The sequence below is a fragment of the Saprolegnia parasitica genome, assembly GCF_000151545.1.
Source record: "Saprolegnia parasitica CBS 223.65 unplaced genomic scaffold supercont2.10, whole genome shotgun sequence".
NCBI classification, from domain to species: Eukaryota; Oomycota; class Saprolegniomycetes; order Saprolegniales; family Saprolegniaceae; genus Saprolegnia; species Saprolegnia parasitica.
In genome coordinates this window covers 453,511-476,054 of record NW_012156404.1, presented here as the reverse complement: position 1 = coordinate 476,054, position 22,544 = coordinate 453,511, and the positions used below count along the sequence as shown (strand labels likewise).

The window sequence follows — 22,544 nt, the reverse complement described above, 5'->3', positions numbered from 1 at the left end:
GTACATGCGTGCTCCGGGCTCTGGGCAAAACCACGCTCGCAGCTACCAGTAGAGAGAGTAGCTTGCTCTGGAGCCAAGAGCGTAGACCGGCCGAGTGCGCCGCTAGGCCACGCTGGTGTGCGGATGGCGATCGTCTGGCACGCGTCTCTTCAAGATCCGAGGCCACGTATCCGGAGGGTGGGCTGGGTATCCGGCAGATTTGGTTGTGTGGAAGCATGGCGACGTCGGGTATGGTTCCTCCTGGCGCCGTGCACCTTGGAGCTGTCGCGCTTAGAATGCCACCGGAGACAGGCCCGCTCAACGTCTTCGTCGGCAAGCTGCCGCCCGACCTCCATGACAACTACATCCGCGGCCTCCTGGACGTAGGCTCCATAGACATCCCCATCTCGGAGCATGATGCGTGGCCTCTCGTAGCGCGTGGGCACGGTCGTGGCCTGGAAGCGCACGACGGACCCAATCTCGGGCAAGCCGAAAGGCTTTGGCTACTGCACGTTCAGCGGCGGCCTCGACGTCATTCGCGCGCTGAAGCTCCTCGACGGCTTCTCGATCGACTCGAAGAACATTTTGCTCAAGGTCGACACGACGACGCAGGCGCGGCTCGACGAGTACTGGAACGCGATCCCGATTGCGCTGCGCATCGAAGAGGAGCGGAAGAACGAGCGCGTGGCGGATATCCTCCAGCGCCTCTACGAAGAGCGCAGCTCCCTTCATGGCGGCTACAACAATGACATTGCGTCGTGGGGAGACCTCGTGAGCGTCGACGCGCCCGAAGGTAGAATCGCGATCGCCATTAGCGCTCATGGCGATATACTAGTCAAGGAGCAAGTGCGCGGAGGTATGATCATGAACGAAGTCGAAAAGTTCCGCCTCGCGCAGGAGGAGCGCACGCAGCAACTCGAAGCCAAGCGACTCAAGATGATCCAAGTACGATCGCACCACGTCGCGTCTTGTCGGGCGCTAGCTAACTACGTTTCGCAGGAGCGACTTCGACAAGAAAAGGAAGACAAGGAAAAAGAGGCAGTGTACGTTCTCTGTCTCGCACACACGACTGCTCACGCGACGACTGCGTAGCGTCGAGGCAACGACGGCTGCGACGCCGCCCGCGCCGGAAGAGAAGAAGCCCGAGCGCGACCGGTCCCGATCCACGGGGCGCCGAGACCGCCGGGATCGGGATCGCAGGGACAGTCGCCGCCGGTCGCGTAGCCGCAGTCGAGAGCGCACGCGCACGCGTCGGTCGCGGTCCCGAAGCCGCGACCGGCGCCGTGACCGCCGCAACAGCGCCGAGGACTCGCCGCGCCCAAAGCCGACCAAGGAACCCGAGCCAGCGCCCACGCCGGCGGCCCCCGCCTCAGTGCCACCGCCGCCGCCGCCACCGCCGAAGCCCTTCGCGCCGCTCAAGAAGATTGAGCTCAAGCTGAGCGCCAAGAAGGATCCGAAAGACGCCAAGGCGACCGGCGCAGCGGCGTCGACCCCCGTCTTTGCGGTCGAAGACGACGCGGAACTCAAGCCCCAGCGGGCGTACGTCCCGTTGGACTACTCGGAGGAAGAGCGTCGCGCCGCGCTCATTGACGCTCAAGTGCGTCATCTCGTACGTAAACTTCAGGTCCCACGCCGCTTCTATTAGGTTGCGCGGTCCATCGCGCGCATCAACAGCCGCACGAACGACCCCAAGAGCATCGTCGAGCGCATCCCCAAGGACACGAAGGGGCTCTTCAAGTACCCGCTCGACTGGGCCGCGGTCGACAAGGCACGCTCTGTCGTCGCAACCTCATTCTCATACGATCATGATCACTGTAGCATGGCGTCGTATCCGCCAAGATGGCGCCGTGGGTCGAAAAGAAGGTGGCCGAGTACCTCGGCGAGGCGGACGCGGCGCTTGTCTCGTTCATCGTGACGCAGCTCACGGGCCATGCGAGTCCGTCAACGCTCATCGATGGTCTCTCGCCCGTGCTGGAGGCCGACGCCGAGCCGTTCGTCGTGTCGCTCTGGCGCCGGCTCGTCTTTGAGGCCATCTCGGCCGACGTCGGTCGCAACTAAGACGCTAAGACGCTTCTATTTGAATTTACGCACGTCCTTCTGTAATTCTGCTTTGACCGCGTTGGCAAACTCGGTGAATTTGTTGACGTTCGGAAGCACCTTGGTGGCCGCGACCTTCTCGACGTCGAGGTTGTTCATGACCGCCTTGGTCTTCTCGACGTGGAGGTGCGTCTTGAGCGCGAAGTTCTGGAACGACTTGTTGTTGGCGAGCGTCTTGACGGCCGCTTCGTTCAGCAGCTGCGAGAGCGCTCGGCGGAAGAACTCGGACATGGCAAATGCGGAAATGGCTGGCAAATGCACCGACTGGTATTTTAGCCAATCACATACGGCAGCGAGCCTTCGCGACGCGTCCACGGACTGTGATTGGTGCAATATCATCTGAATTCGGAGCGCACCAGATGTGGTAAAAAATCCAGACGAAGCCCAAGGAACAACGCGACCAACGCGGAGCGATACCAGACACGGTCGCAGCGGTTGACTCCTGGAACTGACCGGACGCCATGTTGTCGGTGCAATGAGATCTAGTTGGTGTCCTTGGGTCAGGACCTGACGCGTCTCGTCATCGCAGCGTCGTGGGTGAGGTCGTCGACGACGTGCTGTGCCTTCATCGTTAAGAGGCTTGTAGAGGAACTCGGATGCAGGACAGCGTACTAGTACGTACGAGATGCGGGCAAAGACGCTGTCGCCTATCAATGGGCCATCACCAACGGCTGCATAGATGGCGACGATAGTCCCTTCAGCGATGCCGCCGTAGCAAGGACGAGCCGGCGTCAGACCTCAGCGGCGACGTCGCAGTGCAAAGAGTGGCAGAGGCCAGCGCGGAAGAGGTTGGCCACTTGACGACCGACCGATGTCTGGACCGATGTGGCGCCAAAGCCTTACACTAAATGCGTTTGGGCTGCTTTTCATGAATAGTGTGGTGCAAAGTCAGAGCCGAGGTCGCAACGTGTCACGAGGTGGCACCTTTCTTGCGCTAAAGACAGCAAGCCGCCATGAGTAGCTGGATCTGGGGCGCCGACGACACCGTGGACCAGGCCAACCTCGTCGTGCAGTCGCTCCAGAGCGAGCTCGACGAGCGCCAGGCGACGATCGAAGCGCTCGAGCGCGCCCTGCGCCGGGAGAAGCAGCAGCACCTCCAGGATCTGCGCGACGAGGTCGAGGAGCTGCGCCAGCGCCGCCAAGCGCTCGCCCGCGAAATGCTCGAAGTCGACGTGCTTCTTGCGAGCAAGGAGGCGTTCCTCAATGGCACACTCGAGAAGAAGCCCAAGTCGTCCAAGCCCAAGGCCACCGCCGAGCCGGCGTCGTCGCCGCCGCCGACCGACGCGTACGTTACCCGTCAACGTCCTGCGCTCAGACACTCGTTACGTAGACCATTGATGACAGTCGCCGAGCCCGAAGCCGAAGTTGCTCCGGCCGCGACGCCCGAAGCCGCGCCGCTGCCGTGCAACGCCGAGCTGGAAAAAGTCCGGGGTGTGGACCCGTCGACGGCCTTTATCATCCAGCGGAGCAATGTACGACGTGTGCGAGCGCCTCCTTCTGTGCTAAGAGCTGTGCGTGTAGAACGCCAACACGGTCGTGTACAAGGGCAATGTCGGCAGCGCGTCGCGGCTGGACCCGAAGAACCCCCTGCACATTTATTGGATCATGTACGCGCAGCAAGGCCCGCCGTACCCGACCGAAGAGCTCAACATGATCGAACGCAACACTGCGTACGGCGCAACATGCTCGCCTGGGGCCGCGCCCCACGAGTATGACGTGGCACTCGCGTCGCTCAAGGACCGCGCGATCGTGCTGTTGCACGACGGCAGAAGCGTGCGCGCGCGGACGACGATCAACGGCCGGCCAAACGTGTTCCTCGAGCGTGTCTACGTGCAGTCGACCACGAGCTGGGGCCTCCCGAAGGTCGAGTTTGTCGAGATCTTTGGCGTCGACCCCGCGACGAACGAGCTCGTGTACGAGAAGAAGCTACCGTAACCCTCTCAATACACTGGCGTGGTACGTGTCTTCTGTGCCGTCCTATATAGCTACCGCCCGCTCGTATGGTTGTGCTGCCATCCACGTGGCTCAACATGGTAGTAACAGGCAGAAGACGTCGCGGAAACGTCCTCCTTCGTCCGAGGGAGCATGGGAACGAGCAAAATCAGTCGAGGTTACGCGTCGTCAATACTCGACGTACGGCGTTGCGTGCTTCATGAGAAGGATCATAAAGCAGAGCGAGATGAGGCTCAGAAGCAGGTAAATGCACCGCGCCGGCCGCGCATTGTGCTGGTATTTCTCCGCGCGATGGAGCTCCTTGAGCCCCGAATGAACGCGCGTCACGACCTACCAACAGCAAGGAGTAGAGCGCATGCAGCGTTTTTGCCGTACGTACGTCTTCCATGTTGTAGTCGATGCGGTCGATGATCGTGCCCTGGTCGATGACCATGTTGGCGAGGTCCTTGAACACAGTCGAGAGGTCGACGATGGACTTGGCGATTTTCTGAATTTCGCGCTCGCGGGCTTGGACCATGGCGGCGTCTTCGTCGAGGTGCAGCAAGTGCTGCTGCTGCTGCGACTATAAAAATCCATATTCCAAGACGAGGATCCAGACAGATAGCGTTGGTACCGTCGCCAGACTCATCGGCCCCGCCGAGTCCCATTGAAACACGTCGCCCGAGACGTTGCGCTGCGAGCGCAGGGTCTCCATGTACTCGCGCTGGCTGCGACGGTACCGACTCGAGAGCTCCTGCAGCTTGCTGGCCAACGAGCGCTGGACGTTCACGCGCACGTTACGCTCCGCGGGCGACGCCAACCCCGATGCTGTCAACGGCTCGCGAGTGACTTTTTGAAGCGCCGACTCGGCGCTGTGGAAGAGCTTGGAGATCTCTTGCGTCATGCTGTCAATGTCCAAGTCGTGTTGCTTCTCGGACTCGTCGAAGCGAACCATGAGGCGGCGCGTATGCATCTTTTGCAAATAGTCGACTACATCCAAGCGATGAACTCATCGGAGCGCTTACGCATGCCACGTACGCTTGAGCTGCAGCTGCGCGATGCACTCGTTGGCCAAGTCGACGGCGCGTGTCCATGCGGGCTTTGTCGTGCCCTTACCTTCTTCCATCTCGGTCGGCCGCTACCGTCGCGCCTCACGACTGGAAGCTGCTAAAAGCACGCTCGTACCTGCGAGGTCTTGGCCATAGCATATGGCTTGCCGCCACCGTAGCGCATGGCACCATGCGTCTGCCGGCGCTGCGCAACGAGCCGTCGGTCGAGGAACCGCGCCGTCAGGTCGCGATGGGCCATTGGCGCTCGAGTGGAAACTCTGCAAGATCTGCGATCCTTCGGCCGCCGGATAATGGGTCATCCGGATACCAGAGCCACGCTCGGTCCTGTGCGGGAGGAGTATGTCAGCCGCTCAACGCCATCTCGACACCTCTACGAGTATTATTACATACTGGTAGGACACGCCGTGCGGCGGCGGAAGGCGCAAGATCTCCTGCGTACCGGGGTATGTCCTTCGACGTAGGCACGTTGAAGTAACACTATATACGAAAGTTTCCACCGCGAACATACACAAATGGTGTGACACAGTATCCGGATGTGCCGGATAGGCGTCAAATTGGAGCAGCCAAGTGGAGCGCTGCGATTGGTGCAATCCTCGGCCACGTTTGCGGGGGCGGTTCGGATCAAACGCATTTTTTGTGGCCCAAGTCGATACGTAATCCATGGGCTTCTCGGCAGTCGAGTATGTGGCCGCGGGCGTCTTCATCGCCGCCGTCTTCCTCGTCATCTCGGTCATCAAGGTGCTGCGCCCGAAGAAGGTGCTCGAGGGCGACGACATCCTCGACGAGATGATCAACGGCTTTGACTTTACGCTGCCGCCGCAGGTCGAGGAGTACCGCACGATCCGCGAGAAGGCGCCATCGACGCTGGGCGAAGAGGACATGAAGATTGTGTGCTCGGCGCTCTTCCGCCGGGCGGTGGCCGACATCCCGCTCATCCGCAAGATTCAGACCGAGGCGCAGGGCATGCAGCGCTTGAAGCAGAACGACCTGATCAAGGACGGTCCGTTCATGAGCTTCAAGCTCGCGGAAGAGATGATCGCCGAAGAGATCAAGGAGGTGCGCGAAGAGGCCCAGGCGCTCCAGCCCAGCGACAACTGGGGCGAGAGCATTTTTGCCCAAGCCGTCCAGTTTATCAACCACATGGCCGAGCAGGAGCAGCTCGCGGAACAGAAGAAGCAGCAGACCGACATGGCCGCGCAGGCGCAGGCCCTCAAGCAAGCGCAGCTGGCAGCGCAGTTGCAGGCCAACTTGGCCAGCCAGCAAGAGCAAGAGTTGCGAAAGAGAAAGTGATTTTATAATACCATTGCGTGGCGTCCTATCAACTGGTTGCGTGAAAGGGCGTGTTGAACGCTTCGAGGAGCATCTGGACCTTCTTGCCGCCGATGCCAGGGCAAAGCGCCAGCTCGTCCTCCGTCGCGCACATGAGCCGCTGCACCGAGCCAAAGTTGCTCGAGAGCGTGACAACTACAACGATGGCATGAGCAATGTGCTATCGCTGCCACCTCCGCGTACCGTCCGTCTTGTTGATCGACCGTACGCTCGTGAGCACGTCGGCTAGCTGCGCGCTGTAGTCGTTCTCGACTTTCTCCTTGATGAGCGTCGCCGGTCGGTTCTCGTAGCTCTTGAGCGTCTCAATGTACCGCGCCGCCTCTGAGAATCATGAGCGATGGCACCGCATCCGTCAAGTACCTTTCCAGCTCCAGGCCAGGAGCAGCGTAAAGCCACAGGCGAGCGCATCCCGGTTGATCTCTTTCAGCGCCGACTCGTTGTCGGGAACATCGACGTGGCACACGACGACCTGGACCCGCGCCGGCTTGACGCGCCCGAGCTTGGACTTGAGGTACGTCGGGTGCAGCATGTGATAGCGCACGCTGAGGAAGCACGCGACGCACGCTTCGCCCATCATGTAGTCGGACGTGATGTCCGGGTTCACCTCGGGAATGACGTTGTGGAGGAGCTTCACGAGCGGGTTGCCGCTCTGGCTCGGGTGGATGTGCACGACCAGCGACTCGGCATAGGGCGAGGCTGCTGCGGGCGATGGCGCCGCTGCCGCAGGCTTGACGACGCTCTGGAAGACGCTGGTGAAGGCGTCGGCGCGCGTGAGGTATCTCGGTGGCGCATCGTCGCCCCGCGGCGCCTCCGTCCGCGAGTCCACCTTGGCCACCGGCGCCCCAAGATCCATCGCGAAGATTTGGTCATCCGGATACGCCACCTGGAATTCGCACACATCAGTACAGCCATTCTGCGCGGTGTGCCTGGTCGCACTTGCCGTGGCTACTTGGTTCTTGGGTGCGACGCTGAACGCTATCATCATGGCGCCATTCGTCGCTGGCCCAGAGGCGCCTGCCACCGACTTCAACGACGCGACATTGGTGCTTCGATATACACTGCAAGATCACACCCTCTTCGTTGCAGCTCAGTTCTAAGCGACGTTCACGACCTCCTTTCCATGCGGCCGCGACCTGTCTCGGCCCGCCTTTCCGGCCACGGCGACGCACTCTGCCGCCAGGATATTACGGTAACCGAGCTGGATCAAACCGCTGCAAGTCGTCATCAAACAGTGTCTCGGCGAGGACGAGCCATTGAGGCTTGAAGAAGCAATGCAGCCGCCACGGCAGAGAGCAGTGAGTGAGCTTGTAGGAGCTGGCTGTCGCAGCTGTAGACCATGTGCATGCTGTCGACGGTGGCGTGTCTTTGTTTAGTTTCGTGCCCGGCGACAAAAACAGGGTCCGCCATATCCGGATAACGAGGGACTTTCGGGTCGGTTCGGCAGTAATTGCCCGCTCCGTCCCTCGCTTGAGTGACGTTGCTCTATTGTACCAGTTAGAGAGACGAGGTAGTCCCTGGTTTTTAAGACAATTGGCACCTCGCCGGCCGCGGCCTGAGCTCGCGAATCCATTGGCTGTGATACATTTCTTGTTTGGCCTCCATCGAGCAACTCATTCCCGGTTCCCTGCCATGTCTGCCATGTCCAAGCCCCTCGTCCTCGGCGCCATCGCGGCCTCGGTCGTCGCCCTCTTCTTCCTCTTCAAGGCGCAGTCCAACAACTCGGTATGGCAATAAGATCTTGTAGATGACGATGGCTCATGCGACGCGCTGTAGGAATCCTCGAACGCCAGCAAGGAAGAGGCGGGCGAGCGCTCGATTGCGGCGCCGGTCGCGCCCTCGGCGTCGCTCCCGTCGCTCCCCAAGGACCAGCTCCTGTCGATCTTGACCATCATCTCGACGCAGATGGGCCAGATTGTGCTCTCGCTCGCCAACATTGAGCAGAAGATCCGCCAGGAGTCGGCCCAGAGCGGCCGCTCGCTCCCGGAGGACCAGCTTGCCGCGTACCTCATGGGCCAGTTTGAGGAGGCCATGAAGGCGATCGAAGCCCAGGCGTACAGCAAGCACAACACGTCGGAAGACGAGGTGCGCATTGCCACCGAGTACTACGAGTCGGTCGAGGACCCGGAAGTCCACGCCGCCGTCGGCAAGCTCCAGGAACTCTACCGCCTGATCACGGGCGCCGGTGCCGCCGACGTTGAAGTCCCTGAGGACCTCACGCTCGAGAAGTTCTTGATCATCATGGAAGAAACCATGGAATCCCTCAACGTCGCGATGGAGGAAGTGTGCCAGGAGGTCAAGCTCCTCGACCCCGAGGACAAGGAAGAGGCCATCAACGAGCGTTACGTCAAGAAGGCCGACCAGCTCAGTGCCCAGATCCACGAGCAGCACGGCCTCTCGCGCGAGATCCTGCAGGCCGCCATGATGAAGTACCAGCAGGAGCCCATCTTCCTCCAGCGCATGACGGAGCTGCAGCACATCCAGAGCCAGCGCTTTGCGGCCGCCGGCTCCATCTTCAACGGCGAAGTCAACATGGGTCTCTCGGAGGAGTAAACTGCTTGTTAGAGAAGTTACACTATATATAATAGGTATGTTATACTGTGTCATCGACACGAAGGTGACAGGCTAAGCGCGAGTTCTACGTGTGGCACAAGCCGGGCCGGCGCAGGGCTTCGCGTTGGGCCACCGTAACCGCAGGAGTTGCTCACCTGCCGAGGACAAGGCAGTGCCCTGTGGCTACGAGAGCAGCGAAGCTGCGTGGGCATTCCAACGACCGAGCCTGCATGAGGAGCTGGGTCGAGGCCGATGGCTTGGTGGTGTCGTCGTCGCTGGTGACGTGGTGACTGCTGTATCCGGATAACGGTGTTCGTGGCTGGTGATACAAAAACAAAGTCATTTTCGCTCCCAAGGTCGACCATGTCCTACCGCAAGCCCAAGGGCTCGGCCAAGCCCAACGTCGCGGGCGAAGTCTACGACACGAACGCGATCCCGGTCCGCCGCCCCACGACGTCTAGCAGCGGTGGCATGACGCCCGAGCAGCGCGCCCAGATGGAAGGCATGACCAACATGATGAAGTCGATGGGCATGCCCGTGCCTGCGGGTATGACACCCGAGCGCATGCTCCAGGCCATGAACGCCATGGGTATGGGCGGTATGCCCGGCATGGGCGGTATGCCCGGTATGCCCGGTATGCCCGGTATGCCTGGTATGCCTGGTATGCCTGGTATGCCTGGTATGGGTATGCCTGGTATGCCACCGGGTATGGCCGGCCTCATGCCGCCGGGCATGGACGAGTCGGACATGGAAGGTATGTCCGGTATGATGGGCATGCCCCAGGGCGAGGCGGCAATCTACGGCAGCGGCGTCGCGTACGGCACGGACTTTTCGCGCTGGGCGACGTTCTACCCCAACTACATCGACTCGGGCAAGACGAACGCCGACGGCCGCCGCATTCCCAAGGCCATGGCGTGCGACCGCCCGATCGTCGAAGAGATGGCCGAGGTCTGCCGCTACTTCAAGCTCGACCACGTCACGGAACCGTACAAGGCGTACTCGCGCGACTTTCTCGTGCCCGGCCGCGTCCGCGTCAAGCTCGTCGACGCCAATGGCAGTCCGGTCCACGCCGAGATCCGGACGCGAAAGGACCTCATGCTCAAGATGGGCGAGCTCATCCCAAAGCTCCAGCTCCGGAAAGATCGCTTGGCGCGCGAACTCGAAGCAGCCAAGGCCGCGACTACCGGCGCGCCGGCGACCGGCGCCGCCGCGAGCAGTAAGAAGAAGGGCAAGAAGAAGGGCCGTAGATAAACAAACCACCACCTGTATATACGCGTGCGATTGATTAAATGTACAAGCACGGTTCACGCGACTTGATTACTTTCGGCGACCGCGGCCGCGGCCAGGCGCCGCCGGACGAGCAAACGCCTTGGGCTGGACCAGCGTCGCGTCGTCCAGGTCCATCGCGACGTCGGCGCGGATGGCGTCGACCACCGACGCCACGTCTGTGATCTCAACCTAGGAGTCCACCCATGGGTTCGCATCACATAACGAGGTCACATCGTACCGTCTTGTCGATCGCAATGTGGTGGGCCGGGAGGAGGGCGAGCACAGACGCTTTGGCTGTCGAGTACGTCATCTTGGCCCGCACCGGCGCGTCGTCGGGGCACACGTACAAGAAGACGACGACCGTCGCGCCGGCCGACGGGAATCGGTACAGCACGTAGCTCGGTGCGTGCTTGGTGATCTCGCTGCTGAGGAGACTGTCGTGGACGTTCGGAAGCGCTTTGGCCACGACAAGCGCTTCGTTCTCGAGGTGCAAACTCAGAAAGGCCGGGGACGTCGCGATCGCAAACGTGTCGAGCGCAGCGGCGCAGCCGGGCGTGAGGCCGAACGGCATGACCGACATCGCGCTCGCCTTCACTGAGAGGTCGCGCTCGAGGCGCGCCTCTTCCTTGAGCAAGACTTCCTTCTCACTGAGCGGCCCCGTGTTGTTGTGCATGGTCGAGAGCACGTCGTGAAAGCTAAAGGACGCGAGGTCGGTCGTGTGCACGTCGCCGACAAAGTAGGAGAGCCCGAGCTGCTGCTTGAGGCAGTCGCGCGCCGAGGCGTAGAGCATCTTCTCCCGCGCCGGCAGCGTGTCGGCCACGTGCGCGACCAGAATCCACTTCCACGGGCCGTTGGAGCTCGCAATGTGGAAGAGGAGCAGGCTCGGCGCCGTCGTGCCCGCTTGGATCGCCGCCCACTGGGCCTCGGGCGGCCCGTCGACGGGAAAGGCATGCGCGCACACGAGCGTCTCGTTCTCGACCTTGACGTCCAAGCAGCGCGTGCTGTTGCCGTCCTGCGCCTGCTGGAAGAGCGCTGTGAGCGCGTCGCCAACGCGAAGGATCTGGCTGTTCATCCCCTCGTCGTCTTGTGACTTTGCCGAAAATCTTCCGTCATCATCCGGATACTCGGCGAGACTATCAGATCTTGCCAGCCCACACGGCTTGCGCTTGCTGATCGCTGCAATATAGCCTCCTCCACTGCAAGCGTCCTCGGCAGCTTCTGCGTGTACCAGCCTGCGAGAGCTGCATGCAAGGTGCCTGTAAGCTCTGTCTGCGGTAGGAAGCCAGGTCCCCTTCAGGAGCTTGCATCAGTTGCACGTGCTTGGCTGCGTTCCGTTTGCCGGCGACGATGGAGTGGGACCAGCGACTGCCAACAACCGTGCGTCAGCTCGAGAGCGTCCACTGCCAACACAGTAGACGGTGTGCCAGCCATCGCACAGTCTATTCGTACGCCACCTAAAAGGCATTGAAAAGTACTCGACGCGGGACTCGAACCCGCAACCCCCAGATTCGAAGTCTGATACGCTATCCATTGCGCCAGCCGAGCTGCTTGTATATCAACAGATAATTAAAATAATAGTCCTGTGGAAACAATAATCGGATAAAGTTGGGTGTTTGTAGCCGTCCTCCTTTTTGTCACGGCTGCGAGATTTTTGTATGGGGCTGCGATGGCACCCGGTCGACCAACGCGAAGCACGACGGCCCGGGGCGAGAGCCTTCGTACAGCTGCCAAGGTGGCCACGCAGAAGCTGACCGCGCCCAAGACGGTCCGCGCTGCGCGCATGCGTCGCGTCGTGTACGACGAGTCTGACGACGAGGAAGAGGACGAGCCATCCGAGGAAGACGGGTCGGACGCCAACGAGGATCTCGACGACGACGAGGAAGAGGACGAAGAAGAGGACGAGGACGACGACGAGGAGGAGGTCGCTGATGCCAAGGCCGAGCCCGACGGAAAAGGGAAGCGAAAACGTCTGGCGAAAAAAGAAGAACAACCTGCCAAGCCGAGTCCGATGAAAGCCAAGCCGCCGCCGCCGCCCAAGGAAGAGAAGACGCCGGAGAAGGACCCACCGCCGCCACCGCCGCCGACACCTCCGCAGGCGCCCGCCGAGCCCGACGACGCGCCCGAGCCGGACCACGACGGCGGCGACGACGACGCGGACGAGGACGACGACGAGGACCTCCGCGTGCTCCTCGAGACCGAGACGGACGAAGACCAGCTCTTGCAGCTCATCAACGGGAGCCTCGGACAGCTCGCGCGGACGGGCGACGCGCCGGGCCGCGAGCTTTCGCTCGCTTTTCTCACGGCCGTCGGCGCGGCGCCGCTGAAATTTCAGTCGCCCAACATTCTCAAGGCGCTCATGCGCATGCTCCGGAGCAAGTTCCAGCGCGACCGATCGGGCTCGCTCGAGAAGAAGCCGCCGACCAAGCCCATTACGTCGCTATCGACCAAGCCGACGACAAAGGAGCCGGTCAAGGCCATCACTCTAGCTGTCCTCGTCGCCAACCTCTTGGCCAAGATCCTGAGGGCGGCCATGGCTGCGTCGCCAACGTTTGCGTGGCCCGACGACTGCGTCAAGGTCTTTGTCGACGATTCGCTCAACTCGCGCGCGTGGGTCGACCACGAGCTCTGCGCGCCTTTTCTCGAGCTGCTCAAGGCCGAGATGGCGGCCCAGCACCTCTCTAAAGATGTGTCTAGCCTCATCATGGAGCACCTGCTCTCCAAGCTCAACGACATCAAGAAGCAAGGACCGGGAAATGCGCCGTCGACGAACCTCAAGCAGGTCATGCTCACGCTCATGGACCTCACGGTGCTGCCGCAAGGCCGTCTCGTCGCGTCGTCGAACCTCGACGTGTGGTTTGCCAACACGACGTACAAGAACTTGGCGCGGGAGCTCTTGCTCAAGTGCGCGCGGGTACATTGTCGGAATCTGAATCTGAATCCGAATCTAATATCGCGTTTAGTCCTGCACAACGCTGGAACGACACGACATGGAGACGGTCGAGAACCTCCTCAACATGAAGTTCAAATCGGTGTCGTTTCCGCAGCTCAAGACCGAAGTGTTTTCGACGCTCGTGCGGCAGCGCCCCGAGTACGTCGCGATCGCGATGAAGGTGGTCCTCGCAAAGGAGCGACTCGGCGCGACGGTCAAGGACGTCGACAACCTCAAGATGATGCCGCTTATCTTTCGCGAGACGGCGCGCCCGATTGAGCGCGACGAGGCCGACGAAGCGCGCATGTTTCGACGACCCAATGCGGCGCACGCAGGCACCGAGTCGAGTGCTGCGCTGGCCGCCGTCCTCCAAGAGATGGCCGCGGTCCCGAGCAACCTCCCGACGCTCAAAAACACGCTGCGCAAGGTGTTCAAGAGCCTCAACCCTGACCAGCTCGACGTCCGGGCGTTCTGCGCCGGCCTCCTCACGCTGCCGCCGCACGGGTCCATCGAATTCTACACGGTCATGGGCGACCTGGTCTCGCTCGTGCTCTTTTTACAAGGTACGACTGTCAAGAGCCTGCAAGTGTCGGTGCCCGACGCGTCCGCGTCGTCGAGCGTGCGCATGGGTGGCCTTCTCTCCAAGAACGCGGCCGAGAAGCCGGCGCGGCGTCTCTTGAACGCCACCAACCCGCGCAAGAAGGAAGCGGCGGCGGCGGTGCCAGGGACGAGCCCGAGCGTCATTACGCCGTCGCTCCGCGCCAAGGAAGAGCTGGCGCAGCTGATTGCGGACGTCCAGCGCATGGCCGTCAACTGGTGCCACGAGGTGTACCAGCAGCTCCAAGTGGACATCATGCGTCTCTTCTCTGCGGTCATGCGCAAGATCTTGTTTTTGGACGCGGCCCCCGACGGCAACGTACGACTTGCGTGTCCATCAGCGCGCGATGTCCTCATTTTCGTCGCTTGTAGGCCACGGAGCACGACCGCGCGTGCTACGCGTTCTGCAAGGACATGCTGCCGCTGCACGAAGTCACGGTCGCGGGCATGGTCGGGCTCTGCTTTTACGTCGCGCCGACCGACGCCCACGAGTTGCTCAAGGTGCTGGATACGCTCGTGACGCGCGCCGCCGAGGGCCATCTTGTGCGGGAGAGCTACTTTCAGGGCCCGACGGCGCACCAGCTGCACGACTATGTGGCGGCCGGCGGTCTCCTCGGGCTCCAGATCTCGCGCACGGACTTTGTCGTGCACTTGTACGAAGCGGGTGTGGTGCGCGGCCACACGTACGAAGGCAAGGCGGTCAGCTACGCGGAGCTCTACTGGCTCAGCTGCGCGATTTTGCTCGTCCTCGGCGTCTTCTCGCCGTCAACGATCGGCGCCGAAATCTGGTCGGCTGTCCCGACCATGCGCTGCCTCATGCAAATGGCAATCACGGGCCGGTTCCGCTTCCCGCCCGTCGAGCCCGAAGACCCCAAGCTCTTTGGCCCGGAGGCCATCGGGCACGGCAACCTCGTTGCGATCAACCAAGCGTATACCGAGTGGGAGCTGCCGTTTTTGCAGAGCCAGCAGCTTTTGACAGACGGCACGCTGCTCGTGTCGATGCCGCCAGATGCCATGGCGCGGAGCCCGCCGGCCGACACTTTGCGCAAGGTGGAGGCACTCGACAAGGCGCTCCGGCTCGGCGTCCGGCTTCGACAAAGCCGCGACTCGGACTTTCTCATGAACATGGTCGACGTGACGGTGGCTGGCGGCGCGGCGAGCTGGTCCGAAGCGCCCGAGCAGATCTGGTGGATCGTCGAGATCGTCTGTGACGAGCAGGAGACGCTGACCTATTTGCCCCGCAAGTGCCTTTGCGAACTGCTTCTTCTCGCGTACGTCGACGTCCGATCGATCCCCGAAGCCGCCAAGTTTGCACACGCATCGCTGCTGTCGCACCAAGTGCCCCGCTTGCTGGCGCGTCTCAAGGTACCGTCGTCTTGCTTATGGAGAGGCATATCCCAATATCATCTTGTTGTGTGCAGGATGCCATGGCAGGGACGACGGACGAAGCCATTGACGTGCTCTCGTTCTTTTTGGACCGCCTCGTGTCGGCCAACATGGATACGCGCCGCATTTCGTCGCACGTGCTCGGGCTCCTCACGACCGACGGCGACGCGAGCGCGCTCATCAGCCACCACTCGATCCAATTTGATTGGCTCGCGGCCTTGACGCGGCTGCCGTCGTTTCCGGCACTGCATGCGCGCGTCCTCTCGTCGCTCGAGAACGTTTTGGCGCACGAGTCATCGATCGACGGCCTCAAGCGCTGTCTCACGGCGCTCTACGATCTCTTTGCGACGAAAGACGTGGCGCTCCAGCTCGCCGAGGCGGTCGGCCGGCTCCTTTGCCAGCGCACGTCGGTGGCCCGGCTCTTGCTCCAAGACGCGACAATGCTGACGCGCGTCGTCGAGACGCTCTCGGCCGCTGTCCGCGTCGCTTCGAAAACGACCGAAATCCCAACCGAGTGGGTCGCGTTCCCGACGCAGACGGGGGCGACGTTGGCGCTGCCGTCAACAATCGTGTCGGGCGTCGTCGAGGTGCTCAGCAGTCCCCTTGCGTTCCCGACAAGCCTCCACGACGACTACATGACGCTCATCGAAGCCTTCTTCCCCGCCGACGCCAACGCCGGCTTGCTCTCGCCAAGCCAAACGACGTATGTGTGCTCGGCCGACCACCTTGCGCGCCTCGCGTGTGTGAACAATGACCGGCTCATGCAAGCGGCGATTCGAACCATGTCTTTGCATTCGCTCTGGCACCTCTTCCTCTCGTACGGGCGGTCGCCGCGCTCGATGGGACTGCAGCTCGACGTGCTCGCGGCGCACTTGAGTCGCGACAAGAGTGCGTGCACGAATGCTCTTTTGCAGTGCACGTGCCGCCAAACGCTCTCGGACGCCGCCGCCGACGCGCTGGACCATCTGGATATGTACGTGCGCGAGCCGTCGTACGCGGACGTGGCGGCCAGTGACGCGTGCCAAGTGCTCCGACGCTGGCTTTGCGACGTTGTAAATGCCGTCGAGTCTGCGCCGACGCCACCCGCGGTGGTGCCGTGTCGCCGAACGCCGCCACCTGCGATGCTTGCACCAACGCCGTCGCTGGAGGACCTCTTTGCGTCCATGGCCGTCGCGCCCCGCCGCCGTGCGCCGCGCCGTGCCGCGCTACCGACGATCGAAACCAACGATGTGGTGTGCGCCTGGATCGCGGCCGGGACGCATGCCAACGAGATTGTCGAGTGGGCGACGATGCTGGTGTCGACCAACTCGACGCTTGTGTCGGCGCTCGGACGTGCGCTCGCCGCGAGCCAGAACGTGTCGCTGATCCGCACGGTGCTCGCTACCATCCCCACCGCGAGCAGCCGTCTTTTGGCGACGCTCCTCGACGCACAGTGGACAAGTGCGCCACTTGTAGCAGTCCTTCTCGACCACGTCTGCGCCAACGTGACGCACATTGATGCCGACGCCATGCTCGAGCCGCTCTTGCATCTCGTGCTGAGCGAGCAAGCGCTGGTCTACCGCACCCACGTGTCGCCGGCGCGCTTGGCGCTCGTCGCGCACTTGGCGTTTCTGGACCATTGCAGCATCGTGCTTGTGCTGCAGCGGCTCATGGACGTGTGGTTTGATGCATCGGCGCAGCCTATCGCCCAAGCCTTTCTCTTGGTACACGTCGCATCATGCGACTCGGAATTCTGAAACGTCGCCTGTAGGACTTGTACAGCCGCGAGCCGCACACGGTGGCGATGCACTTGGACACGTGCTTTCCCGACTGGCCGCACGCGTTGGCCAACGTGTCTTACCTGAAAATGATCGGCGCGGGTGCGATCCTCGAGGCGAAGCTCGACGCGGCGCTATCGAGCCCCGCAACAAAGAAACGCGGTCGGTGCTTCGCCGCACCGCGCTCTTGCACCCATTGCTCGCCGTCGTCAAAGTCACAACCGTCGTCGCGACGCTCCACGGGCAGCCATGGCACCTCCTGCACGAGCGATGGCACGTGCTTGAAAACGTACGTGCCACGAGGACGTGGACGAGGCGAGCGATGGACCGATGTAGGTGCTCTTGCTCGTTGACGTGACCAAAGACTTGGTGTTGGAGCGACGTGCGCTGCTGACACAGCTCGTGCAGACCATGCTGTACGTCATGGGCGCTGTCAACAAGCACGACGACCGCGGCGGCGCGCACCCCATTGTCGCCCGCATGCTGCAAACCATGCAGCACCTCGTGTGCGCGCAGCCGAATGTCATGGCCGCGTACCTCGTATCGGTCCCGTACCGCGCCCTATGGTAGTGTGCCGTAGCACGGCAGGCGTCGAACGGTCTCTGTGTAGGAAATCTGTCGTCGCCTCGGCCGAGTTTCCGTTTCTCTCCGTGTGCGTCGAGTCGGGCCAGTGCTCCGATGCGATGGTCCCGCAGCCGGCTCCCCTCGTGCTGCCGCGCGACGTCCGAGTCTTGTTCGTCGCTACTTGGTGCGCTGACGCTGCGATGTAGATGCCGATCCGCGACGTCGAGCAGACACTCGAAGAGGTCCAGGCGTCGTTCGAGTCGACGTTTGCAAGCAGCGCGCGATCGTCGGCGCTGCCCGCGCTCGTCCAGTACGCACTCGCACAACCCGCGAGCTTGAGCAAGAAGGCGGTGGGGCACCTTTGCCAATGCCTGTTGTTGGCCATGCACGCCGATGCCGGCTGCGCGCCGGCGGCGACCGAGGCGTATCTCGCGTGTCTCTCGTCGGCGAAAGTCGGCCTCCGCGAAGCTGCAATGGTGTCGCTCTGCGACATGCTCGTGTACTGCTCGCGGGCTCGCGCCCACGCGATTCTGTCGCACCTTTTCCTTGACGACAGCGACCTCGCGAAAGCCAGCGTCGCCCAAGTGTTCAAAACCGCTTGTACAAGCCATAAGACCACGAACGAACTTGTTGATTTCAGTCGTACTGCGCGCGCCGTTGCGTCTTGCGCGCCGCGTCTTTGCCGGTCGCGATCTTTTTGCGGGTGACGTCGGTGTAGTACCGGTCGCAGACGTAGCCGCCGGCGTTGGCAGCGTTGACATTGTTGCCGCGGTGGCCGTTGGGGCCACGGTAGTCAGGGTCACACGGCGTGCAGCTCGACGCGGCGGTGAGACCCTCGACCATGCTGTACGTACCGTACGGGCACGGCGCCGTGCACGCCCGCGACGTCAAGCCGGGGGTCGCCCCGTACGTGCCCTTGGGACACGGTGTGCAGTCGTCCATCGATGTGGCGCCCAGTCTACGCCGACAATGGATTGCCATGGTGTTGTTGCTACAAGACGCAAGGACCTGTCTTGGTAGGTTCCTTTGGGGCACGGCCCACTGCACGCGCTCGACTCGAGCCCCGGCCGCTTGCCGTAGACGCCCCGCGGACACAACTGGCACTCGGTGAGCGAGACGCCGTTGCCGGGCTGGCGAAACATGCCAATCGGACAGGGCACGGGCCGCGGTTGCACGCCTCGGTACATGGCGACTAGTCGCGAGACATGGTCCATGGCATCGCGAAAGGTAGTAATAGTTGCGTTACCGGGGGCCACGGCGAGGTGTCGCTGCGCGCAGTAGAGCTGCAGGAGTCCGCCTGTCGTGCTCGCATCAGTATCGTCGGGTGCGTAGCTGCGTCGTACCCAGTGGCACGAGCCCGACCGCGAGCGCCAGACCCATCCCCGCTGACAATACTGGTGCAGCCGACGAAACGCACACTCCGATGATGAAACGAAAACATTAAGCTCTTATTGGGCCGGCCATTTCGAGAGGACGCGCTGGACGTTGCGCTGCAGCACGTCGTCGGGGCTCTCGTCGCTGACGTGGCGGAGCGTCTGCACGAAGAGCGTGTCGGCGGCCGCCAACGCGCCTCGACACGGCGCGTACTCGCAGAGGTTGCCGAGCGAGAAGAGGAGGATGCGCGCGGTGGCGACATCCGCCTCGTCGACCGCGCTTTCGTAGAGCGCGACGGGCGCCGACGCGGCCACGAGGCTCGGCACGCACGTGGCCGACTGCCGCACGAGGTTGCCGAGCGCGGCGCCGGCGTTGGCGCGCGTCTTAGCGTCGGCGCATCGCAGCGCGAGCACGAGCGGCACAATCGCGTTTGTGAGGACACTCGAGAGAAGGTCGCTGTGGAAGGCGGCGTTGCCGAGCGCAAAGCACGCGTACCGGCGCACCGCCACGTCGGTCGACGACGCGCAGGGGACGAGCGCGGCCAGGACGCCGGAGGACGCCAATGGCTCGTACAGCGCGCCCGAGTGCCGGCAGAGGTTGCCGATGCAGTTGCACGCCTTCGAGCGCACGCTGGCGTCGACCGACTCGAGAAGGAGGCGGCGCAGGTCCTCGAGCAGGTGCGGCGCCGTCGCAAACGCCATGTAGTGGGCCTTGGACGCACGCGCGACGTGCGTATAGAGCACCAGCGTATCGAGCACGATCGAGGGCGACGTCGACGTCAAGAAGCGTTGGGCTTGGAGCGTCTCGACGCCGTGCGCGGTGGCGAGCTGGAGGCTAAAGTGGGGCGAGCTCGACACGAGGCGCGCGAGGAAGCTCAGCGGCAAGTCCATCTCGAGCGCGTGGGCGTCCATGACACGGAGGAGGGCCGATAGGACGTCGCAGGCGTACACGACCTCCTGCGTCTGGAACAAAAACTCCTCCGACGCCGCGGCGCACGTGAACGGGAGGCCGGGGATCTTGACCACCGCGTGGACGAGCGCTTTGACGGCTTGGAGGCCGCCGCCGAGGACGTCGGGCCAGTCGGCGAGCGCTGCAATGTGCGTCGGCGCATCCAAGAGGCGAATGAGCGGCGGGAGCAACGTCTTTTGCCGCGCCAAGTGCCGGTCGAGGAGACGCCCGCCGACGTTGAGGAGCTGCTCCGTGAGCCCGCGCAGCCACTTGAGAAGGCAAAAGAGGCCCCACGGCGAGAGCGCGTCGTCCTGCAAGAGCGCGATCAGACGCGGCCACGTGTTGTGTTCTTCGAGCAAGACGAGGAAGTGCTGCAGGCCATCGACGTTGCTATCGTCCACGAGGCGCGACATGGCGCGGTAGAGCACGATGACGGCGCTGTCGAGCGCGCCGTTGGCCCGGAGCCCAAAGCACGACACCGAGAGGAGGAACGTCGGCGACGGCGGGCGGCGCAGAAGCGCGACGAGGTGCGGCAGCGTCGTCGCGTCGACGATCGGTGTCCGTGCCGGCGTCACAATGTGGTCGCCGAGCAAGGTGCAGAGCGAGGCGCCAACGCCGGGGTGCATACTGTCGCTCAAGTGGTTGGCGACGACGGTTGGCATGGAAAAGATGAGGCCCCGGCGCTTCGCGACCGCCAAGAGCTCGAGCCCAAACGACCGCTCGTACACATTCCAATTCGGTCGCGGCGCGAGAAGGACAGTCCGCAACGCCGCCGCGCCTTCGTCGTGGAGGAGCCGCTTCGAAAACGGCGCCGACGCCCGCGCGCAGTGCCCGAGAATCTTGAGCACACTGGCGACCATGGTCTGATCGTCTTGCTCGTCGTCGTCGTTCTCGATGGGGTTGCCGTCGTCCTCGGCGTGCTGCAAAAGGACGGCGAGAAGCCGGTCCAAGCCGTGCTGCAGAAGCGCGTTGGCGACGAGCGTGTGCGTTTGGATGCGCGTCTGGTACGCTGCTTGAAGGGCGTCCATGGCGGCCCGGGGGCAGCGCGCGACGACGGGAAAAGGCGTTGCGGCCACGGTGTCAAACCCGGCGGTCGGGTGGACGAGTGCGGCGAGCGCATAGACGCTCACGTCGTCACCGGCCTCGAGACACGTGCAGATAGACTGAAGCAGCGGCGCGTGCCCCGAGAGCAGCGCTTCGTAGACGGCCGCGACAGTGTCGGGCTCGGCGAGAAGCGACCCGAGCCACTTGAGCGCCTTGGTGTGCAGGCTGCTCAACTTCAAATCGGACAAGACGGCGTGCATCGCGCGAAGCTCCACCGCAACGTCCTCGACGCGGCTCGGCACCATGAGCGTCCGCACCAGCTGCAGCGCCACGTCGGGCGAGGTCCGCGGGACGAGCTGCGGCGCGTGCGTGACGAGCGCGCGTCGCAGCGATGCGAGTGACGCCGACGCGTCCTTGCTCGCTTTGGACGCTTGGTACAAGACGCGGTGCAGCACATAGAGCATGCGCCGGATCTCGTCGTCGGGCGCGTCATTCGCCGTGCACGTCATCGTGACATCGTCTGCGAGTGTCGGCGTCGCCGCAAGAAACGACTCGTACGAGTTTGCCGAGGCCAACGCGTCCTCGTGCTGCGACCAGCGCCCCGCAGAAGGGGGCGCGACTGCTGTTTCTTGGGCCGCCATCGGCTGCAATTGGCCCGTCTCGGGGTCCACGGGCCGCCACTCGACGCTCTTGTGCATCGGCGGCGCCCCGACATCAAAGAACTTTGGCAGGCGGCGCACCTGGGCTTCGAGGGCCTGCCGGGCCGTCGCCTGCTGCACCGTCTCGCACGCGAATGGGTGCGTGAGAATCTCCGGCCAGCTCAGACGCTTCGCCGGGTCTTTCTGCAGCAAGCCGGACAAGAAGCTTTTGAAGTCGTCGCTCATCGTCGGCGGGTACGCGACGCTTTCCTTGACAATGAGCTGGATCAGCGTCACAATCTTGTCCGTGTAGAACGGCGGCCGGCCGACTGCGAGCTCGTACAAGATGACGCCGAGCGACCAGAGGTCGACGGTGTGGTTGTACGGCATCTCCTTGACGAGCTCCGGCGCCATGTACAACGGCGTGCCCTTGATGGACGTGAGGACGCTCGTGTCGGCCGAGATCGCGCGGGCAAAGCCAAAGTCGCAGAGCTTGATCTGCTGCTTCGTGCCGACGAGGATGTTTTGGGGCTTCATGTCGCGATGGATGATGCGGTTCGAGTGGAGGTAGTAGAGCGCTTGGAGGAGCTGGACGGCGATCTTTTTGATCTCGTCTTCGGGCAGCTGCCGGTCGTCCTCGAGGATCTGGTACAGTTCACCTTGGCCGTACTCGGTCACCATGCAAAACTCGGCCTCGGTCTCAAACGAGTCGAGCATCGAGATGATGTTGGCGTGGTTGAGCTGCCGCAAAATGTGGATCTATGATGCGCATGATGATGGTGATGCGGACGACGAGGCTGGATGGCATGGCACCTCTTGGCGCAGGTTCTTGAGGTCCTTCTCGCTCTTGCCGCGCTTGGAGACGAACTTGAGCGCGACGATGTGCCCCGAGTACTTGCGCCGCCCGCGGTAGACCTTGCCGAACGAGCCTTCGCCGATGCGCTCGAGGACATGGTAGTGCTGCATCCTCGAAAATGCAAAATTAGAACCCGCTGTCCGGATACCATTACGGCCGCCACCTGCTGGCTAGACGCACGCAGCTTCTCCAGCCTGGACGACAGCACTCGTTCGCCTCTGCGCG

At 62.8% G+C, this 22,544-nt stretch overlaps 12 protein-coding genes and 1 non-coding gene across 13 annotated transcripts; 6 read left to right on the top strand and 7 right to left on the bottom strand.

The window, feature by feature from the left end:
• The first annotated feature begins 207 nt into the window (after positions 1-207).
• SPRG_03986 (hypothetical protein) lies at positions 208-2,074 on the top strand. Its single transcript, XM_012342576.1, has 8 exons — positions 208-228; positions 275-362; positions 415-772; positions 815-924; positions 979-1,022; positions 1,072-1,576; positions 1,625-1,747; positions 1,798-2,074. Exons 2-8 carry the CDS (start codon positions 276-278, stop codon positions 2,035-2,037), a joined length of 1,467 nt encoding a protein of 488 aa, XP_012197966.1. The 5' UTR covers positions 208-228; position 275; the 3' UTR covers positions 2,038-2,074.
• On the bottom strand, positions 2,063-2,307 carry SPRG_03985 (hypothetical protein; the record flags this gene model as incomplete). The annotated part of the gene is made up of 2 exons (XM_012342575.1): positions 2,063-2,084; positions 2,108-2,307. The coding sequence occupies 2 exons, from the start codon at positions 2,305-2,307 to the stop codon at positions 2,063-2,065; spliced, it is 222 nt and encodes a 73-aa protein (XP_012197965.1).
• A 652-nt stretch (positions 2,308-2,959) lies between these two features.
• On the top strand, positions 2,960-4,037 carry SPRG_03984 (hypothetical protein). Its single transcript, XM_012342574.1, has 3 exons — positions 2,960-3,361; positions 3,407-3,548; positions 3,598-4,037. Exons 1-3 carry the CDS (start codon positions 3,030-3,032, stop codon positions 4,009-4,011), a joined length of 888 nt encoding a protein of 295 aa, XP_012197964.1. The 5' UTR covers positions 2,960-3,029; the 3' UTR covers positions 4,012-4,037.
• Positions 4,038-4,162: 125 nt separating this feature from the next.
• Positions 4,163-5,339, bottom strand: SPRG_03983 (hypothetical protein). Its single transcript, XM_012342573.1, has 5 exons — positions 5,194-5,339; positions 5,047-5,146; positions 4,643-4,998; positions 4,409-4,591; positions 4,163-4,359 (listed from the first exon to the last, which is right to left on the bottom strand). Exons 1-5 carry the CDS (start codon positions 5,314-5,316, stop codon positions 4,198-4,200), a joined length of 924 nt encoding a protein of 307 aa, XP_012197963.1. The 5' UTR covers positions 5,317-5,339; the 3' UTR covers positions 4,163-4,197.
• Positions 5,340-5,701: 362 nt separating this feature from the next.
• Positions 5,702-6,396, top strand: SPRG_03982 (hypothetical protein). The gene has a single exon (XM_012342572.1). It carries the CDS (start codon positions 5,739-5,741, stop codon positions 6,366-6,368), a length of 630 nt encoding a protein of 209 aa, XP_012197962.1. The 5' UTR covers positions 5,702-5,738; the 3' UTR covers positions 6,369-6,396.
• Positions 6,351-7,597, bottom strand: SPRG_03981 (hypothetical protein). The gene is made up of 4 exons (XM_012342571.1): positions 7,348-7,597; positions 6,768-7,290; positions 6,591-6,728; positions 6,351-6,542 (listed from the first exon to the last, which is right to left on the bottom strand). Exons 1-4 carry the CDS (start codon positions 7,390-7,392, stop codon positions 6,397-6,399), a joined length of 852 nt encoding a protein of 283 aa, XP_012197961.1. The 5' UTR covers positions 7,393-7,597; the 3' UTR covers positions 6,351-6,396.
• Positions 7,598-7,990: 393 nt separating this feature from the next.
• On the top strand, positions 7,991-9,030 carry SPRG_03980 (hypothetical protein). The gene is made up of 2 exons (XM_012342570.1): positions 7,991-8,129; positions 8,181-9,030. Exons 1-2 carry the CDS (start codon positions 8,037-8,039, stop codon positions 8,955-8,957), a joined length of 870 nt encoding a protein of 289 aa, XP_012197960.1. The 5' UTR covers positions 7,991-8,036; the 3' UTR covers positions 8,958-9,030.
• Positions 9,031-9,286: 256 nt separating this feature from the next.
• SPRG_03979 (hypothetical protein) lies at positions 9,287-10,268 on the top strand. The gene has a single exon (XM_012342569.1). It carries the CDS (start codon positions 9,321-9,323, stop codon positions 10,206-10,208), a length of 888 nt encoding a protein of 295 aa, XP_012197959.1. The 5' UTR covers positions 9,287-9,320; the 3' UTR covers positions 10,209-10,268.
• On the bottom strand, positions 10,197-11,328 carry SPRG_03978 (hypothetical protein). Its single transcript, XM_012342568.1, has 2 exons — positions 10,465-11,328; positions 10,197-10,415 (listed from the first exon to the last, which is right to left on the bottom strand). The coding sequence occupies exons 1-2, from the start codon at positions 11,296-11,298 to the stop codon at positions 10,275-10,277; spliced, it is 975 nt and encodes a 324-aa protein (XP_012197958.1). The 5' UTR covers positions 11,299-11,328; the 3' UTR covers positions 10,197-10,274.
• Positions 11,329-11,698: 370 nt separating this feature from the next.
• Positions 11,699-11,771, bottom strand: SPRG_30038. Its single transcript has one exon. It is a non-coding gene; the product is annotated as a tRNA-Arg (tRNA).
• A 102-nt stretch (positions 11,772-11,873) lies between these two features.
• On the top strand, positions 11,874-18,089 carry SPRG_03977 (hypothetical protein). The gene is made up of 8 exons (XM_012342567.1): positions 11,874-13,137; positions 13,187-14,071; positions 14,125-15,117; positions 15,174-16,841; positions 16,889-17,184; positions 17,232-17,461; positions 17,506-17,617; positions 17,666-18,089. The coding sequence occupies exons 1-6, from the start codon at positions 11,893-11,895 to the stop codon at positions 17,251-17,253; spliced, it is 5,109 nt and encodes a 1,702-aa protein (XP_012197957.1). The 5' UTR covers positions 11,874-11,892; the 3' UTR covers positions 17,254-17,461; positions 17,506-17,617; positions 17,666-18,089.
• Positions 18,039-18,885, bottom strand: SPRG_19541 (hypothetical protein). Its single transcript, XM_012342713.1, has 4 exons — positions 18,803-18,885; positions 18,706-18,756; positions 18,468-18,651; positions 18,039-18,417 (listed from the first exon to the last, which is right to left on the bottom strand). Exons 1-4 carry the CDS (start codon positions 18,837-18,839, stop codon positions 18,096-18,098), a joined length of 594 nt encoding a protein of 197 aa, XP_012198103.1. The 5' UTR covers positions 18,840-18,885; the 3' UTR covers positions 18,039-18,095.
• Positions 18,880-22,441, bottom strand: SPRG_19540 (ULK protein kinase). The gene is made up of 2 exons (XM_012342712.1): positions 22,277-22,441; positions 18,880-22,222 (listed from the first exon to the last, which is right to left on the bottom strand). Exons 1-2 carry the CDS (start codon positions 22,427-22,429, stop codon positions 18,908-18,910), a joined length of 3,468 nt encoding a protein of 1,155 aa, XP_012198102.1. The 5' UTR covers positions 22,430-22,441; the 3' UTR covers positions 18,880-18,907.
• Positions 22,442-22,544: the final 103 nt, after the last annotated feature.

Bases quoted from the DNA above. Each gene is read 5' to 3' on its own strand.
- SPRG_03986 (XM_012342576.1), top strand. From the start codon at position 276: ATGCCACCGGAGACAGGCCCGCTCAACGTCTTCGTCGGCAAGCTGCCG. The intron at 1,023-1,071 runs GTACGTTCTCTG...ACGACTGCGTAG, and splicing joins GACAAGGAAAAAGAGGCAGT to CGTCGAGGCAACGACGGCTG. The intron at 1,577-1,624 runs GTGCGTCATCTC...CGCTTCTATTAG, and splicing joins CCGCGCTCATTGACGCTCAA to GTTGCGCGGTCCATCGCGCG.
- SPRG_03984 (XM_012342574.1), top strand. From the start codon at position 3,030: ATGAGTAGCTGGATCTGGGGCGCCGACGACACCGTGGACCAGGCCAAC. The intron at 3,362-3,406 runs GTACGTTACCCG...CTCGTTACGTAG, and splicing joins TCGCCGCCGCCGACCGACGC to ACCATTGATGACAGTCGCCG. The intron at 3,549-3,597 runs GTACGACGTGTG...CTGTGCGTGTAG, and splicing joins TTATCATCCAGCGGAGCAAT to AACGCCAACACGGTCGTGTA.
- SPRG_03983 (XM_012342573.1), bottom strand. From the start codon at position 5,316: ATGGCCCATCGCGACCTGACGGCGCGGTTCCTCGACCGACGGCTCGTT. The intron at 4,999-5,046 runs GTACGTGGCATG...GCTTGGATGTAG, and splicing joins CGCGCAGCTGCAGCTCAAGC to TCGACTATTTGCAAAAGATG. The intron at 4,592-4,642 runs GTACCAACGCTA...GGATTTTTATAG, and splicing joins GGCCGATGAGTCTGGCGACG to TCGCAGCAGCAGCAGCACTT.
- SPRG_03982 (XM_012342572.1), top strand. From the start codon at position 5,739: ATGGGCTTCTCGGCAGTCGAGTATGTGGCCGCGGGCGTCTTCATCGCC.
- SPRG_03981 (XM_012342571.1), bottom strand. From the start codon at position 7,392: ATGATGATAGCGTTCAGCGTCGCACCCAAGAACCAAGTAGCCACG. The intron at 7,291-7,347 runs GCAAGTGCGACC...TGCGAATTCCAG, and splicing joins CCAAGAACCAAGTAGCCACG to GTGGCGTATCCGGATGACCA. The intron at 6,729-6,767 runs GTACTTGACGGA...CATGATTCTCAG, and splicing joins CCTGGCCTGGAGCTGGAAAG to AGGCGGCGCGGTACATTGAG.
- SPRG_03980 (XM_012342570.1), top strand. From the start codon at position 8,037: ATGTCTGCCATGTCCAAGCCCCTCGTCCTCGGCGCCATCGCGGCCTCG. The intron at 8,130-8,180 runs GTATGGCAATAA...GACGCGCTGTAG, and splicing joins AGGCGCAGTCCAACAACTCG to GAATCCTCGAACGCCAGCAA.
- SPRG_03979 (XM_012342569.1), top strand. From the start codon at position 9,321: ATGTCCTACCGCAAGCCCAAGGGCTCGGCCAAGCCCAACGTCGCGGGC.
- SPRG_03978 (XM_012342568.1), bottom strand. From the start codon at position 11,298: ATGAACAGCCAGATCCTTCGCGTTGGCGACGCGCTCACAGCGCTCTTC. The intron at 10,416-10,464 runs GTACGATGTGAC...GTGGACTCCTAG, and splicing joins ACATTGCGATCGACAAGACG to GTTGAGATCACAGACGTGGC.
- SPRG_03977 (XM_012342567.1), top strand. From the start codon at position 11,893: ATGGCACCCGGTCGACCAACGCGAAGCACGACGGCCCGGGGCGAGAGC. The intron at 13,138-13,186 runs GTACATTGTCGG...TATCGCGTTTAG, and splicing joins TCTTGCTCAAGTGCGCGCGG to TCCTGCACAACGCTGGAACG. The intron at 17,185-17,231 runs GTACGTGCCACG...GGACCGATGTAG, and splicing joins GATGGCACGTGCTTGAAAAC to GTGCTCTTGCTCGTTGACGT.
- SPRG_19541 (XM_012342713.1), bottom strand. From the start codon at position 18,839: ATGGGTCTGGCGCTCGCGGTCGGGCTCGTGCCACTGG. The intron at 18,757-18,802 runs GTACGACGCAGC...CGAGCACGACAG, and splicing joins GGTCGGGCTCGTGCCACTGG to GCGGACTCCTGCAGCTCTAC. The intron at 18,418-18,467 runs GTCCTTGCGTCT...TTGTCGGCGTAG, and splicing joins AAAGGAACCTACCAAGACAG to ACTGGGCGCCACATCGATGG.
- SPRG_19540 (XM_012342712.1), bottom strand. From the start codon at position 22,429: ATGCAGCACTACCATGTCCTCGAGCGCATCGGCGAAGGCTCGTTCGGC. The intron at 22,223-22,276 runs GTGCCATGCCAT...TGCGCATCATAG, and splicing joins TCAAGAACCTGCGCCAAGAG to ATCCACATTTTGCGGCAGCT.